At 34.4% G+C, this 18,050-nt stretch overlaps 4 protein-coding genes across 8 annotated transcripts in view; 1 reads left to right on the top strand and 3 right to left on the bottom strand.

Moving 5' to 3' along the window:
• Positions 1-2,510, bottom strand: part of LOC127797626 (zinc finger CCCH domain-containing protein 48-like) — a 32,467-nt gene extending 29,957 nt beyond the window's left edge. For all 5 annotated transcript variants that reach the window (XM_052330697.1, XM_052330694.1, XM_052330693.1 and 2 more), the window contains exon 1: positions 2,266-2,510. The gene's annotated coding sequence lies outside the window, so the exon portion shown is untranslated. The remainder of the gene's footprint in view (positions 1-2,265) is intronic.
• Positions 2,511-4,130: 1,620 nt separating this feature from the next.
• LOC127796373 (40S ribosomal protein S25-like) lies at positions 4,131-7,296 on the bottom strand. Its single transcript, XM_052328471.1, has 4 exons — positions 7,159-7,296; positions 6,980-7,054; positions 5,215-5,349; positions 4,131-4,439 (listed from the first exon to the last, which is right to left on the bottom strand). The coding sequence occupies exons 1-4, from the start codon at positions 7,159-7,161 to the stop codon at positions 4,323-4,325; spliced, it is 330 nt and encodes a 109-aa protein (XP_052184431.1). The 5' UTR covers positions 7,162-7,296; the 3' UTR covers positions 4,131-4,322.
• A 2,128-nt stretch (positions 7,297-9,424) lies between these two features.
• On the top strand, positions 9,425-11,283 carry LOC127796736 (uncharacterized). The gene is made up of 2 exons (XM_052329087.1): positions 9,425-9,643; positions 10,916-11,283. The coding sequence occupies exons 1-2, from the start codon at positions 9,550-9,552 to the stop codon at positions 11,281-11,283; spliced, it is 462 nt and encodes a 153-aa protein (XP_052185047.1). The 5' UTR covers positions 9,425-9,549.
• On the bottom strand, positions 10,832-17,726 carry LOC127796733 (ribonuclease H2 subunit A). Its single transcript, XM_052329076.1, has 8 exons — positions 17,557-17,726; positions 17,290-17,361; positions 15,021-15,144; positions 14,852-14,939; positions 14,085-14,222; positions 13,919-14,006; positions 13,700-13,820; positions 10,832-13,249 (listed from the first exon to the last, which is right to left on the bottom strand). Exons 1-8 carry the CDS (start codon positions 17,639-17,641, stop codon positions 13,066-13,068), a joined length of 900 nt encoding a protein of 299 aa, XP_052185036.1. The 5' UTR covers positions 17,642-17,726; the 3' UTR covers positions 10,832-13,065.
• Positions 17,727-18,050: the final 324 nt, after the last annotated feature.

Below are 18,050 nucleotides of genomic sequence, written 5' to 3'. Positions count from 1 at the left end.
TTTATTTTTTACGTGATTTCGGGATAGAGTTATGTGCTTTTAATTGTTCATCTACCCTTGAATGCATATAAAAAAAATCTTTCAAAATCTATAATCTTTTTTTTATATTTTCATGATTGTAATACGATTATTTTATTTATTTTTTACTTTTTTATTGTGATTTTATTTATTGTAACTATTAAATTATATAATTTTCACTTTAATATATATATTTTTTACGATATCCATGCATGACATGGGTGATCCACTAGTTAAGGATAATATCTTTTTCCCTATAACAGTTTACGGATAACAGCTTGTTACATGTGCAGCTTCCAGATTCATAATGTTAAGAGATTAGGATAATATCTTTTTTCAAGCTTTCAGATTCTCATTACTTTTCAAGATTTTTTCACGATTTACCCCCCTTAACTTCCATGAATTTTTTATTTATCGCCACCTTTCAAGATTTTTTCTTTTACCCCTTTATGCCTTCCAAGATAATTTGTAATTATTAGAGACCCAAGACGGACTAGGGTGTTGGAACCTGAGGCACAAGGCGAAGCGCGCGCCTAGTGAAACTAGGCGCATGCTATCTTAAAAAAAAAAAATATATATATATATATATATCCTAGTTGAAGAATAAGGTATAAAAAAGATCCTAACTTCTAATAATATATTAACAAGCATGTTATTGAACATATACTAACTAAAAACAATATTAAAACAAGTTACATGCATGTATATTTGAGTTCTTATTTTGTTTTTTTTCTTTTAATTTATTTTTTATTTAGTATTTAGTTATAATTGGAATTGGAATCTGAAAAGTTTCCTTTCCTATTAGGAATCTATTAAAAATTACTACAATAAACAAAATACCAATTCCAATGACTAAATACCAATTCCAATTAGTATTTAGTTACAATTGGAATTGGAATCTGAAGAGTTTCTTTTTCCTTTTCCTATTATGATTCTATTAAAAATTACAAGAATAAACAAAATGCCAATTCCAATAACTAAATACCAATTCCAATTAGTATTTAGTTATAATAATTGGAATTAGAATCTGAAAAGTTTCCTCATCCTATTAGGATTCTGTTAAAAATTACAGCATTAAAGAAAATACCAATTCCAATTAGTATTTAGTTATAATTGGAATTAGAATCTGAAAGGTTTCCTTTTCTATTAGGATTCTATTAAAAATTACAACAATAAACCCTTAAACAATAAAAATAGGTAAAAAAAAGCCAGGTGCGCCTAAGCCCAAGGCTGCCCCTGAGGGCCGAGGCGCGCCTAGCTGGTCTAAGCTCGACCAACTTACACAGCTGTCCTAAGGGAGAAAGAAAAGAAAGGAATGATCGTTGCACGGTGCTAAATCAACGTAAGCATTTGGTTAATCCGAATTCCTACGAAACAATACCTTGTCCCATCCTTACTCATCGCATGCAAGAGATGAGTTTTTGGAAATTGTCGAAGGTCCAATTTCATGGAACATTGCCACTGCAATGCTACAACCTGGCCTTCCCGGAAGCTAGATACAACCAGCTGCTTCTTGCTGCTGCAGGATTCAGAGAAACAGTGGAATGTCCCAAAAATGCGCCTTGTCTCGTATCTTATCGATGCCTCCATTAGCTTTAGATGTGCTAAGGGAGTTGGAATAGAGTTTTACAGCAAGATAACCAGTCGGGTATGCTATAATAGGAAAAGGTTTCGTGCAAAATTTCCTCTCCCTGTGACAAAGAACAATTTTTCCCTCTCTCTTCTTAACCAAGATGGAAATTTCTTACCCTTGGAGTTCTTTCGCAGTTTCTCATGCTAGCTTGGTTAATGAAAAGTATCTGGCCACAAACCTGTATACTTTATTAGTTGTTATGGCTAATGAAACCAAGAAAATCACGGATATGCCAACGTTCTCTTATGAGGAAAATGGTTCTCATAAACTGTCGGAAATAATTTTTCCCAATTCCTAGGTTTAGGGAAGCATATCCAGAAGCCAGATCAGAGAAGAAAAGGAAAAGGCAACCACATCAAATTAACCTAGAGAAAAAGGAATAGCCTAGTTCAGAACCTAGGAAACAATTATTTCCCACCAGAAATCCTCAAATCCATGCTCAATTTCGCTCGCGTATGCCAGAAAGTCAAGAACTCTTAATTTAAAGATTCCAATCTCTCCTATAGTACACAAACAAACGACGGCAAGAATTTGCAAGAGATGAGCGCAGATACATATACACGCACGTATATACATAAAGCAGAGGAAAGACGGAGGGGGAATCGGATTCGAACCTGCATGGTTGAGGGTTTAGGATAAGCCGTTGCAGCCGCGGCCTTCACGCGGAGCTTGATGAACGGACGTTTCCGCTGCCGTATTCTCTCCGCCGCCGCGTCCGTCACGTTCAGGACTTGCCGCCGTACGGCCGCTGCCGCCACCATTCTTGAACACGAAGCTGCCATCTCTGATCTCCCTCTCTCAGCCGGACTTGCCGCCCTTTCCTCTTTGCTTTGGCTTCCGTTATATAATTCCCTTTTTCCTTTGCTTTGGCTTCGTACCGAGCACCTAATTATTTTTTCTATTTATTATTCAGAAGAAAAGAAACAAAAATATCACAGTATTACAAATCCTTTATTCTAATAAAATATTTTACTTATTTTATCAAAAAGAACAAAAATTAATTATAAGCCAACACCATATTTTTGTGTTACAAATTTTTACGAGTAAAGTATTTATGTATTTTTTTAATTAAATATAAAAATTAATTATGTTAACAAGATTTATCCAATTTTATTTTAAATACTTAATTTATTTAAAATATAAATTTTTATTTAGTTTTATTTTTACATGCATAACGCCAACTAACCCTTTAGTTGTATATAAAAATAACATAAAAGTTAATACAACTATTTACGTGTACTATTTAATTTTTTTCACTCAAATATTTTAAAAAACAAAATTATTTTATTCTCATTAAATATTTTATATTGAAATTTATTTTTCAGTAAAAGATACTTTTATCAGATAATCCTCTATCAGGAGAAATTCGTACCCACTAGAAAACTTGAACAGCTCCATCAATGGCTATCACTCTGTTTGGGATTAAACGAATGAAAAATTAAAAATAGATAAAATAAAATAAAAAATTGAATTTCAATCCAAACGCACGCAGAGATAGAGGAGAGTCAAAATTGGAAAACAAGAGCAATTGCCATCCAGACATATTTCAAAGATATATATATATATATGAATGTATTGGTTGGTATCAAGAACATTATATAAATGTAATGGAGAGAAGCGATGCGCTGTTGAAGAGGGCAGAGCTGAAGGTGGCGCTAGCTAGGTGCGACGGAGTGGGTGGACTCGATGATCGTCGATCTGATGGAGCCAGTGCAGCTGAAAGACGATAACCCCAAAGCGTACATTGTGTTTTTGGGGAATGCTACGAGATGAAGGGAATGGTGGAGGAGACAAGGAAGGCTTGCTTAGGGTGGAGCCATGGGCGGCCGTCGAGCGGTTGGGGTCGTCGTAGTCCTCTTTTTTCCAACTGGAATATAATACTATTGAGACAATGATATCTTTAGGCTATATATATATATTATAATAATATAGCCATCGAACAATGTTAGGGTTTCGGTTTTGTTTATATTCGATTTTTTTTTTTAAGTGCAAGATGGGATGAATTGCTGTTTTCCTTGTTTCTCAACACAACCAAACACAACGCATCCACAACATCAATCTAAAAATATACGACAATAACGTCAACATTCATCTATTTACAGAAGCTTTTTGAATCCAAATCCAAAAAATGGAAGGAAATTTGGATAAATTTCATTCATGATTAATTAAATGGCATCTCTTGATTTTTTTTATTTATATTTTATTCTTATGATTACATATTTGCTAATAACATATTAATATTAAATAATTTTAATTTACTAAATAATTAAATTTATTAAATAAAATTTTATTTTCAAAATTTTCAAACAGAACACGTTTTTTAATTTTTTATTTTAAAAAATAGTTTTTAAAATAATAAACAGAACACATTTTTATTTTTTTTTTTAAAAAAAAAACTATCAAAATCAAAAATTCAAAGAGAATGCAGTCTAATGCTAAATATCTTTGTTTAAAAATTATTTTTCTTAACATCAACGCAGAAGGAAAGCAAATAGCCGAAGATTTCATTAAACAAAGAACATTGTTCAGTACTCTTGATATAAAACTGGAGGCACAGCCTAGCCAAGCCTACCCTACCACCCTAAGCCTAGAGTTGTTGACCACTTGCTTAAAAAGGAACACAAAATCTCTCATTTTTCTTTTTCTTTCTTTCTTCAACCTGTCTCTGATCTCACTGAGTATTGGTGGCCCTAGTGTAGATCTGTTGGCTAGAATGTGCAGACACCATTCTGATCGAACCTCTTGCCATCAGATCCTTGATTGCCTTGCGGGCTAGTGATCCATTGATCTGGTGAGTGGGGCACACAATACGAACAACAAAAACAATCAAACATTACTTCCACAGAATTCAAGCATCATAGGCAAACTAATTTGACAACGTGAAGAAAAATAATGACAGCTGGGCGTGTGTAACAGAGATGAGGTTGTTTAAATAGACATGCAGCAATAAAAATGAGAAATAAAATTACTTGTAATAAGGTTGATACGACTCATACTAAAACGATGGTTTTGACAAGACTGATAAAGGCCTCTTTGAGTATGGTGACTGGAACGGAAAAATTATCCAGCAACAGATCCAAAGAAGAACCGAGGAAAAACTTAAGAGGCACCTTAGGTATTATATGATGACTTATAAGGGCCTTACAGATAGAGGTCACAAACAGAAATGATTGGCAAGTTAGGATTCACATATCTGAACCAACATGGTGGGATAAAAGCTTGATATGTTTGTTGTCATACAATTCAAATTCACAGCAAAGAAAATGGTGACAGAACAGCAGACCAGGAAAGTGTAGATAAACTAAAACTACATGAAATCATGGTTCACTTTTCATTTCACATCCTTGGTAGCACAATTCTTGATATGAAACAATGAGTTGTTCAGGAACAAGTTTAATCAACAGACAAAACAACGTCGCACAAAACAATCCAGACAAAAATAACTTATTCCTGAAAACCATGCTAATGTCATTGAGACCAATAACTATCTATGATAGAGATATCAAAAACACCTAAGTTTAGAACATGCACCCAGACAAAAAAAGCAGGCCACTCGAGCTTACCCTCAATCTGTCAGACAAGATGGACGGAGTGACAAGCTTGTACTTTGAAGATTCAGAAAGAAGTTTATCATATGTTGCCTTGTCAAAGAGCACCATATTGTTGACCTTCTCCTTTTGCTTGCCTTTGCTCCATTTCTGCAAAAAATATTGAATAAAACTAAATCCATAAATAGATAGAAAACTCATTATGCAAATTTTGATATCGTAACAATGTACAGATTCCAAATCAGTAAGCATGCTAATTTCCAATCTTTCAGGGATAACTCTTCTCAACAAAGGTCTAGGAAAAGACAGCATCAAGAAAAAAAAAAAACAACAACAACAAAAAGCCAGAAGGAAAAGTTAAAAAGGCACTGTTTGTGGAACTGATAACCTGTGTTACATGGCTTGGCTATGAATTTTGAGTTTAGACACATCTCCACAGGCCTAGCCTTTCCAGCCCTGTTCTTAGGATGGCAGATATTGTATCTGAAACTTGAATATATGGATATGTTTCTGAATTGTCAAGCTAATATTCTAAAATGAAATGATTTTATTGTTTGAAAACATGCTTTGAATTGAGTTTTTTTTTTTGCTAATTAAATTAGATGAATTTTAACAGAGGAAAAAAGATCTCTCTTATTCATGTTAGAATTTCAAAAATTTCCTAACAGATCAAATGTAAGTTTTTTTTTTTAAATCTCGTTATGGATTAGAGAAGCCAACTGCTCATTTTGAGCATGAAACTTGCATTTTGTTTGTATACAATTATCATTTTCATATATGATTTTGGAACTGGGGAAGAAGAAAATTATTATTAGAAATTTTTCAAATTTTGAAGCTATCTTTAAAATATTTGACATAATAGAATTCAGACAAAAATCAGATTTTGTACTGAAACTGTACAGTTGAATGATTTCTTCAAACAAGCTAAAATCAGACTGTATGCTGAAACTGCCATGCAGTTTCAGCTTTGCTTTTAAAATAGCATTATTGGTTTTGTATTTTATCTTGCCACCTTAATACTTTTTGGTACGAGGAAGTGATTTAGGTTTTATTTTGTAAAAAATTTCAAATTTAAAAAAAAAAAAATTTACTATCTCCACTCCTAAAACTAGGGTATTTAAGATTAGCCAAAATATTAATTAAAAACGTGCTTAACAAACGTGTTCTCCAAAATTGGCATTGTTTTACAATCATAAAACACATTTTGAAAACCTAACCAGACTGCACACTGACCCAGTCAACATGGGGTATATACTTCCACCTCAAGCTAATCACACATCTACAACGTCAAAAGAGAAAAAAAATTAATCCATCACCACCCCTTCCTAACTCCAAACGAATATTATAATTTTAACATAAACTTGACGGACACTCAATTCAAGACAGCAGAAACCTAATAATACTAAAAGAGAAGTTTGATACAGTCCTAACCATCACAACTAAACTAGGTTTCCAGAATCATATTCCAACACAAAATTGCACGTGTATTATTCAGATTACAAATGCTTAAAACAAATTTGCATACTCATCAATCATAGATGCAGAAACCCAACAAAAAGCCAAAATCAGACACCAACTCAAAATCCTTGCAGTTATAAGCCTTAAAATCACCAGAAAAGCTACCAGCCACAACCAAAGCCTCAGAATAAACAATGCACACAGGCCACAGCCCAAAAAAATACACGAAGTACGAAATCCCAACCATGATTTTTCAAAACAAATCTAAATTCAAAAACCCTACATCTATACAAATAAACAAAAAAGGACAAATCTCGGTTACCTTCTTCTTCTGCTTTCCTCCGCCAGACTTGGCCGGCTTCGACGACGGCGGGGGAGCCTTATCCTTCTTCGGTGCCTAATAACAAAACGGAAGTGCTTTCAGAAACTAAAAACACGAAAAGAAGAAGAAGACTTAAAGCCATAAACGAAAATCAAAGAGATGCAGTTTGTTTCTTTTACCATTGGGAATTTTAGAATACGATTTTCCTAGGGTTTCAAAGCCGAAATGGAGAAGCTGCTAGGTTTCGTTCAAGATGAAGATACAGAGTTCAGATTGGGCGAGGCAATGTAGGACGATATATGTTACATATAAGGCAGAAAACTAGGGTTTATGAGGAATAAAGAACAATAATGGGCCTGATTTTGGGCTGGTCTCAACTTGGGCCAGCGTTGAAGTTGAGTCACTTGAGTGTCCATTCCGCAGGGCCCAATCCATTGGATGTTTAATTCTGAATCCTGTAAACCCAACTTAAGGCTGGCAGCAAGTTTGGTTCATAATTAAACTCAAATTTGATATGAGCTGATTTTTTTAGCTCGAGGTCGACTCAATGATGACTACGAGTGGCTTGGCTCAGCTTAAAATTGACTATCACCTTATTTTTATGTATGTATATATATTTAAATAAAATATGTGATATATATTTATTTATTTATATTTAAATAATATATTTATAAAATTATTAAGTATAGATTTATATTATTAAGTATTAAATAATAAATATTTTTATTTAATAAATTTATAAAATTAATATATATATAATTATATCGAGTTGGCTCGTGAGCCAAATAAGTCAAGCTAATAGTAACTCAAGCTCTAGGGGTGAATCTAGAAATCTATGCAGAGGAAAGTTAAAAAATTTTTTTGAGGTAAAAAATTACACATCACAAATTTTGGAGTGGGTTGAAATTTTTTTTGACTGAATTATTAGTAAATAAGCTTCAACCCAAGGTAACTCATGCATGGATCCGCCTTTATCAAATTCGGCTCATTTACTAAATGAGCCGAATATTTGAACTTAAACTTGGCTCATTTGTATCACGAACTAGTTTATTGAGTCAATTATCGAGTCAAGTCTTGACCCAGCTCACAAGTAGCTCGACTTATTGCCAACCCTAAACCCAACCTAAAAAGATCCAATTAAATTATTTTCTTAATTCTTTTTTTTTTCTTTTCTCAAAAATTTGAATTATTTTTACACCAAAATAATATTTTCTTTATCTTTTGCTTAACAAAATAATGCTTTCATATTCATATTTTTATTTTCATTTCCCTGATTACTATGTTTTTATCATCAACTCAACTTTTATAGTTGATCAATCACATCCAAGTTAAATTGCACCGAACGAAAGACAAATACGATATAAAATGAGAATAAAGAAACAATATTTTTCAAAAAATTAAGAAATAGAAACGTCAAAACTTTTTATAAATATAATTTTTAATATAAAAAATAATTATTCAATCGAAAGAATAAGCATAAGTTCTATAATGGATTCAAAACAAACATAAATATAAGTTTTATCATCCATAAACCATAACTTATTAATTAAAAACAAACAATAAATTTAAAAAAATAAAATAATCAAGCATAATACAACTAACAAATTCAAACATTTACTTACTTTTAAAAATAAATAATAAATTTAAAATTTTTGAGTTAGAGATAAAAAAACGTTCCGTTTCTAACCTGGTTAAAAACTAAACTCTAACCTCTTAATGAACGAAAACGCATCTCTAATATTTTTCTAAAATTACAAAATGCCTCAAAAAAATTTCAAATAATAATAAGTCATCAGAATCTACTATAAGTCATCAGATTAAAATGCCTCAAAATAATAATAGTCATGTAACTTAGAAGTGAGCCTGTTTTGTTTCAAATTTCAGGTCACTAAATCGCGAACTACTTTCTTTCTTTTTTTTATTTAATGTCCGATCCAATTCTAAAAACATTAGAATTATAATTGTACTATAATATATATATATATACATAATCGATATATAATGAACTATAATTGTACACCTCACTTCAATTGCAGGATATATTCCCCTACATAGTGTCAGAACAGAACACTACTACTGCCAACTTGTTAAGTTCTGGTTACTTACACCTATTCTACCAGACCAAGACCAGTTGCTTATATGAAGAAATTTGAAGGGAAGCTGTGTAATGGCTTCACCCACAACACCGGTAAGTTGATGACCAGATGGTGTCATAAGAATAAAATGACCAATTTCCCAAGTTGAGAGACAGAACCTTACTATTCAACTGTGGTTGGTTGGGGGGATAAAGCAAAAGAGGAATATATCCTCTTACTGAGGCCCCATATTCAAAAGTTAACAGAGACTTTAAGATTGGAATCTCTCAGACTTGATCCCATAACTCTCGTTTATCAGATATAATCAATTTTCTAGACAAAGAGTATCGATCCTTATGAAAGATAAGACCATTTTCAAGGCAGAATAGGCAAATTGTTCTTCCCTGTCCAGAAAGGAAGTATGCTCAAACAGATGACAGAAAAACTTCTATATAAGCTTCGGCTTGAGACGTTTTAAGGAATTATTAAGACAAAATGGGAACCAGAAAGACCGTGTTACTCCTCATCTTCTCATTTCACTTCTACTATTCAGCATCATTATTTCCTCTGGACAACAACTTGCCTTCAGGTACATTTCAGGCTTTGTTTGGCTTCATTATCTACATTTATTTAAGCTATACTCTCTCTCTCTCTCTCTCTCTCTCTCTCTCTCTCTGTGGAAGAGTATATAACTGTTTTCAGAAAAAACTGGCTTAAAAAAGTACAATTTTAGAAACCAATGCAAAATATGTTCACTGGTTCCAATAATAATTTCTTATATGAAAATAAGAACTATAAAGAAATGAAAAGGGCATCCTAGTCCACAAGACTCTATTTTGAGAGGGTTAGGCAATTGTCTTCATATGTAGCCCTACCTTACTTTTCAAAGAAACCATCTTCACGACTAGAACTTGCAACCTCCTAGTCACAAAAAAAACAGCCTTATCGTTGTTACCCAAGCTTACCCTCTATACGAAAGTGTTTCAAAATTTTCAGAGCTTTTCTCAATTCCCAAAATAGTACGGACAACAACAAAGAAAAAAGAAAAGCCCATAACCAAACAGGCCTTGTAGGTATCTCTGTGTGTGGAAGCAAATCAATTCATGAAGGCAATTAGGAAAATCAAGTTCCAGTGGGTTCTATCCAGTGGGTTCTATACAATTTCAGACAAGTTAGTTTAAAACCAGAAAAAGTTTAAAGTCTCGCAAGAAATTTCAGATTAAATAGATTGGCACCAAAAGTCTGATTCTTTTGCATGAAGGTTGTGACAATTGATTTTGTTCATACCATCCCACTACAGGGAAGCACATGCATCTCAAACTTGAGTTATTAGAATCACTTTCAATGAGATAATTCAAGTACAGAGCACATCCACTTTTTCTTTTTTAACTGCGTCTTAAGTTATTTACATAATCTAAGAATATTTCTATGCAAATGAATAGCTCACCATTAAACAAGTGGCAATGGTTTTCAAAAGCTTGACTGCTAAGAGGGCTCCCGCATCTCCATGGAATAAGGCATTAGATGAGTCTAAGACGCAATAAGAATCACTGATGCAGGAAACTTGGCATAAAATTTGATCCGTTTTCCAACTTTCCCAACTTGACCCAATATATTTGGTAAGGCAAGGATGTCTGTACCACCATCCATGTAAACCCAGTTAAATGGGGAGGGACGGAGGGAGGGGGAGAATGGCCTCCTTTTCCTTTCATGGTAGACAACAACAATAATAACAATCACAACCCTTAATCCCATAAAGTGAGGTCGGCTGGTAGAATTTACACATAAAACACATTATATATCTATAATAGATTATACCTTGTGTATATAAAAGTTGAGATCAACCATATTCCATCTACAGTTGGTTTGCAGGAAATTGGACGAGGCAAAAAACTGGAAGAAAATAGTACCTCCAACAATGGTGCCAGAGATGGAATAGCCCGCAGCAGTAGTGTTGTCGATGGTGCTGTTAGCCACAGAAGTGTAGCAGGAGGCAGTGGTGACGAAGGAAATGGCAGCGGGTCCAAATCCCCTGAAACAGGAGGCGGAGCTGCCATACCCCTATATGCAGCAGGCGCTGTTCGAGGCCATCACACCAACCACCGTGGAGCTGGCAGCTGCAGCCGGAGTTGTGTGGGACTACCCACCTTGTGTGCCATCATATTTGCATCGCTTTCTGTGCACATTTTAGTGGTTCTAAGAACTGAGAACCTAATGAAGCCAGCATAGAACAATTGGTTGTCTTCAGTCCACAAGTTCAGCAGTCAGCAGAGTTGTACTTGCACATCTTGATGTTTGATTTGCCATTTAAACTCTGCAAATCCTTTATCATCAATGAATTTCACATGGATGCATGTGTTTGTTAATGTGTCTTTGGAGTATATACCCTCTGCTATGATTTCGTATGCCTTATCTAGCACAATATATAAATTGACAACTCCAGAAACAAACCTATTGTGGAAGCCTGCTGAAGAACAACAGTGTCATAATATATTGGGAGCTGATAAGATCAGCAGCAAGAAGAGCAGTAGGCAATGGATAATTGCCACCAAACAAAACAAGATTTTGTGGCAGGACACAAACAGACCATGCTCGAGATTAGGGTACTAAGATCGCATTTTTGGCTAAAACAATGGACCATGTAACCAAACGAGGATTTAATTGCAAACATGCAAAAAGCTATTTCAACAGAAGGTAGTAACCTGCTCACAACATGCCATCGTCACTCAAAGGTTATCACAATCAACTTGACTTTTGAGGCTAGAGATTATCTCACTCAGAATAGCTATCATCAACCTTTACAAAATTATCCAACAGTGCAGTCTCTATTGAGTATGCCAATGCTAAAGCAAGAAAAACTAGGATCTTTATGTTTTTGAACTCAACAATTTCATCATTTTTTTATGGAAATAATAAGAACTTTGAAAACACCATTCCATATACCTTTGCATTTCCCTATGAGAAAAGACAGCTTTATGTTGTATGGCTATTTTGAGAAATTTTTAAAAATGGTTCATAGAATTATTTGCTATACAAGTTCTTCTGAAATTTTTATTTTGATTTCAAAATGAAGGACAGTTTTTCAGCATCACAGCCTAACTGAAGACCAATCATTTGCTCATCTGTTGACCACCCAAGGCAAGCTAAACAAGAATAGAATAGCACCAGCTTAATGGAATACAGATTATATTTTCTACATAAACAGATTCCTGCGTTCTTTACCTTTTCATCAATCAACCGCCAACCACTTGCTGATAACTCACCAACATCGAATCTACTTTAGGCAAGAATGAACCTTGGAATGTTGAAAAGGAGATTTAAATGGAGAATAGTGAAATAAGATCTGACAGGATCTTTTTATCCACAGGGTCTTTAACGGGTGTCAGATTCACAGGGGAAAATAGATAGAGAAAATTCGAAGATGGAGTAGTCTGATTAAATTCAAAAGTAGAGCTGCCAAAAGGGTCAAAACTATTTAGATTCGAGTAGAGAAGCAAGCAATTAAAAACATGGAGACTAGATAAAGCTGACCAACATGATGGAGTTGATGGGAATTTAACTAAAGGATAAAAAGGTTTTTCAGGGATGAGTCTCCATACTATTTTGTGGCTGTCATATTTTTGGTCAGAATGATCAAGTCGTCTTGCAAACTATTCTAAGATACACTGATGAATCTAGCAAACTAAACAAAAACATAAGCACTGGTTCTACTTCCTGGAGTTAAAAACATAAAATAAAATCTTGAATAGGAAAAGAAAAAAGATGTTAGACCAGTCACTCTAGCACTGGGCTATATACTGAAAAATAATAGACCTACTGAATTGGTCATGTTTAATTATGTTAAATGCCTAATATTCTGCCAATCATAAGCACACAAGAACAATTGTTGCAGAGCCATACCGCATCTACTGATTCACTGATTTGAATTTCAGAATCTAAGTTAGAGCAACAATGTGATGGATACATGTTTTAAAATTGGGAACTAAAATCATGGCCATTATATTATAACCCTCAGAAATGAGAGAGTTGCTCAAGTTTACGAGCCTGGAAAAATTTGCAGCGTCCTTTGCCACTAGATTCAATTTCTTCACTTTTCCTTTTCACTCCTGTGAAACCAATACTGGCTAACTTCATTTGCCTCTTGCTACCTCTAGTTGAGGTAGAGGAACCATCTTCATCCATTTTGTCTGATTCCCTGTAGAAAACAGAAAGTGGGATCAAATGAAGCTTCCTCAATATGTTAGTGTTTGTATATCCTCTTAGATGTAAAAAGATTACCAAAATGTTGAGCTCAATCTGGAGCCACAGCAAAAAGTTGAACAGAGGTGTCATATCAAGCAAATGTCACAAGAAAGAAGTATCAATGCATGCAAGGTTTTAGTAATAATAATTTACTCATAAAAGTGCCACTTCACCCTCAGAGCATCAATCAAGAAATTATTCGGAAATCATCCAGTAATACCACATATGGAATAGAGAAGTGATGCACAGTCTGCATGACCGATTCTGCTCATAATGGCCTCTTTTCTAACCAGTCTTCCTTAGTTCTGGAAAGATACCCCCAGTCCCAACAAAATAGCCAAATAGATGAATAATGCTCTATGATTATGAATCTCGCAAGAAAAATGTTAGAATGGGGACTAACCACAGAACTTCAACAATGTCTTTGAAGTAGGAAGTGCAAGTGCCCCAGCTGAAACGGACCAAAGTTGGAAATCCAAATATGGGATGTACATGATGTCTTAACCAAGCCTTAGTTTCAGGATCTGCATTCATATATAAGCACCCATATTGATCATAAGGCAATACTCAACTTGGAATTTTGTAAAACACAGTGTAAACAGAATGAAGTAACACCTTTTACCTCCAGGGTAACCAGATCCAAAGTTTCTATGCATATTTTCAGCAGTTTCTTCAAGCACCCAATCCCTCAGAGTTCGATCTCTTGTGACCTGAAATTTGAAACAAACATAAAGCGGGAGTAATCTAGGAAGAGTTCAACAGCAGAATCCTAAGAGAGAATCAATCACCTTTGCAACAATGCTTGCTCCACTTACTACTGGGTAGAGGCTATCAGCTTTCTTAGCAACTATAAATTTGATAGCTGGGAATCGTTCAGATAATTTCATTTTATACTTCTCTGCATCTCCCACAGTATCCACATAAACCTGAAAAACTTCCACACATCAATGCACCCTTCCTTTTCTTTTTCTTCCCTATAATTATTATGGTTCCATGTGGCCAGTCCAGCCTACTGATGAGTTTCCTATTGTAAATGACTTTGTATTTGGACCACACATAAAATCATCTTATGTTTCCCTTTCTTTATTCGACATATATACTACAAAGCATATATACATAGCCTATCACAATTTAGAAACCTAATTTATTCCTCTAAATATTTTATGAGTGCAAGTAGGAATTTTTCCAATCATGAACTCACAAATTCAGAAGATATAAATAACTTAATCCAGACAAGGGGATGAAAGGAACTGTCGGAAATTTTCCTTGAGAGCATGCTGATCTGCACTTCTTGTGGTTGTGCTGCTGCATCAACAGCTAATATTTGTTTTTTAAATATACAAACTATGATCCTGTCCTTTATATAACTTTGGAACATTTAGATAAAGAAATATCATTTCTCAAATCTACAACACTCTTATTAATGAGGTTAAATGGCATCCAAGATCAACATCCTAAAAGTCCAACTTAAAGATTCCAAAATAATCAAGATAAGCCCAATTATCAAAATGCTTCCTCCAGGATAAATCTATCAAATTGATAGTGATATTTTTACCTCTGTTAGAAGAACTCCCAGGTTCAGTACCCTACTGACAAGTCCAATTGCTGAATCATGTGAAATTTCATTAAGGTTTATCTTGCTCCTGTTCGAGAGAAAGAGGGCGAATCATGTCAGAATCTGCTTTGCTGAAAAAGGTGGATTATGGAATATTTTCTCCACTAACTTCTTTAACATTTTAGCTGAGAGCTCCCTTGGATCTATGACATCAACAGCCCATCCTATAGAATCATCAGCCTTCAGATTTTCAAATAATTCCTCCCTCTTCTCTTCTTTCAATGTCTTTGAATCTGCAGAAACAAGAGACCAGAAACTTCATTGAGTGGGTGCAGCATTGTGGGAATCCTACACCATATCCAGTGACAAGAAGCAGCTTGCTTATGAGTGAGAAAAAGTAAAATGCACAAAGAGAGTACAAGGGTACAAGATCATGCATTTAAGCAATCACTCAGTTGGTGTCATGGGATGCATCAGATCACCTTGACCTTTAAGTGTTGAAAGGCAAACATAAAGCGAAAAACAAGAATTTTCCATTAACACAAACCATTTCAGGAAGCACATAGCAGTATCAGTCAACAATGGAGCTAACAACAGTTCAAGCAGGATCTGATTTAAGTTGATTTGAGAAAAGGCATAAGATCAACTGGTTCACCATCTTTATATTTGGAATGAAAAATCATAACTAGCCCCTAAGTCCATTTGAAAAACAATCATGTCCAGGCGTATAACCAAACAGTATATCATTCGAACTATAAAAGAATAATTATGGCTTTTATGAAATCATAATTGCAACAAAATTATAGCAAGAATGCAACTGTTTAAGAATGGGGTAGTCAACATGTACATGCATCCATAGTTATAAAGCCATCTGTCAGGAGAAACCCAATAATGAATCATTTAACTACCTTGTTCATTGATCCATAAAGAAACAAAGTCAAAGGCAGATAATAAGTAGAAAGTCAGTATACCAGATTTAAGAGTCAAATAGCAGTCCAGTTGCAACAAGAAAAAGGGGAAGGATGGGGAAGGGAAAGTAAAAGGGGTAGAGAAGATGAAGGATTCTAAACGAGGATAGCCAAACTAGAAGCAATATGAAGGATTCTAAACACGACTTGTATAAGATGACATGCTAAAAGAAAAAGTGTGGTAGAGAATATGGCCTGACCATATAAATGTGGCAATCAATTGGGAACCAGATCAGTTAATATACAAGATATTTTCGTTCAAAACTAGATTAACTTAATACAACACACATCTACTGTATCATCTGAAGTAGTCAATTTTGAAGTCACCATCCTATCCTGAAATTTGAAGAGTAAACCCAGTATGTATTATAGTAGAATCACACTTCCTGACCAGAAAATAAAACAACTTGCATGGAGGTCTCCTCCACACATTAAAACTGTAATGTCCGGAGGATGGTGAAGATTCTAATGTCAAGGGGGTTCTGTGTTCATCAGGTTTTGGCTTGTCCCAAGGTATGTCTGCATGTTTGGAATGCTGCTGCAGAGCATTTAAATGAAGTTAATCCAGTAAGTCTCACTTGAAGTTGGCTCCAGTCAGCATCGATTGAAATTTGCTGGCAATCTTCTGAATTAAATTAACTTCATTAGAATTCTAGACCTCCATCCATGACCGTATCCTCTGTAAAGCTATTCTATCCCATATCATATTTTAGCTTGGTGAGGAACCTTCAATCATGACACATGACATAATGACCCTACAAATATGTGACCATGGCTAAAGATGGTTGGAGGTCTAAAATTCATGTAGTCAACCAATCTAGTTGGATTAGGGCTTGTTATTGTTGTCAAAAATAGAAAGAACAAAAAAAGAACAAAAAACCCATGTTTTGCTCAAATTTGATTATAACAATACAAAATCCCTAAAGTTTCAGATTTAACATTAAAACACACCGTGCCTTTAAGCATAAAAGGTGCCTTGTGCAAAACAGACCCAATCATTTGAGAAAAAGGAAGCAAAACAGTGCCCTTGAAGGTTTAAAAATATAAAATAGTTGTTTCAGGCATAAAAAATGTAAGAACTCTATTAATAACCTCAATTCATCACCATTGACCACTTGCTTTATCAACATGAAAGTTTCACCTCTGAAGTTCTTTTGTCCACGTACTACATTCACAAGAAAGTGTGTGTATATATATATATGGGCTAGGAAAACAGTAATTTCATCAACGTACATGTTTCAAACAAGAAGTTATTAACATTTTCAGATCCTACGTCAGATTTGTACTCTGGAATCATCCAAAGCACACACCCATTCAGATTACACAAATCAATAATCACATTATCATATGAAAAACATAAAACTAAACAAAATAAAATAAAATAAAAAAACCTTTTATCACAAATTGGGGAAACACCCACATTAGATTAAAGTTGCAAATGAGTAATGAAACGGAAGACGAAGTGTTAACCTGCAAAATTCAACGAGGAAAGAGTCCTCTGGTACGAAAGTGAACAGTACAAGCATCCATACACCATGGGCCCTGAGAACAAACAACAGAAAACAACCTAATTCTCAAGAAATCAACCAAATAACAGATGAACTGATCGTCGATAAATCAGACCAAACCCGACACCTAGAACTCAGAAATTGAAGTAAAGAATAACAAATGCAGGCAGAAAACTGCAAATATGTGAGATGGGGATCGGTGAAATCAGAAAGGGGGAAAAAAGGGAACCTAAAACAGGGCCACGGCCAGCTTCATCGATGCCCATCATGCAAGGCTCTGACGCCCATTTGGGCAGAGGAATTTCCGATCCCATTCTCGCTTCGTCTTCGCCGTCGCCGATTACCCAGGCCCTCGTATCACTCTCACTACTCTAAACTTCCCGCCATAAAATGACCGAAAAGAAGAATACTTTAAGGGCAATTCTAACTTACACCAGATAGAGCGCGGCGAAATCCATATTTTTGTTCTTTATTTTTATAATTTTTGTGTTATTATTTATTATTTTGTTATTTTTATTACATCTCTTAACCTAATTTTTTAATTAATTTAATCCAAATTTTGTTGACTTTTTTTTCGTATGATAATAAAATTTTTTATTATTTTAATTACATTTAAGGACCTATATTCTCATCGAGTTAATTTAATTCAAAAATATAAATTTAATAATATAATTAAAATAATAAAAAAATTAAGTTGTTATAAAAAAAAAAATCAAGATACAA

The sequence above is a fragment of the Diospyros lotus genome, chromosome 3 (genome assembly GCF_014633365.1).
Source record: "Diospyros lotus cultivar Yz01 chromosome 3, ASM1463336v1, whole genome shotgun sequence".
NCBI classification, from domain to species: Eukaryota; Viridiplantae; Streptophyta; class Magnoliopsida; order Ericales; family Ebenaceae; genus Diospyros; species Diospyros lotus.
Note: the sequence above shows the minus strand (reverse complement) of the source record. Positions and strands in the feature narration are given on the sequence as shown.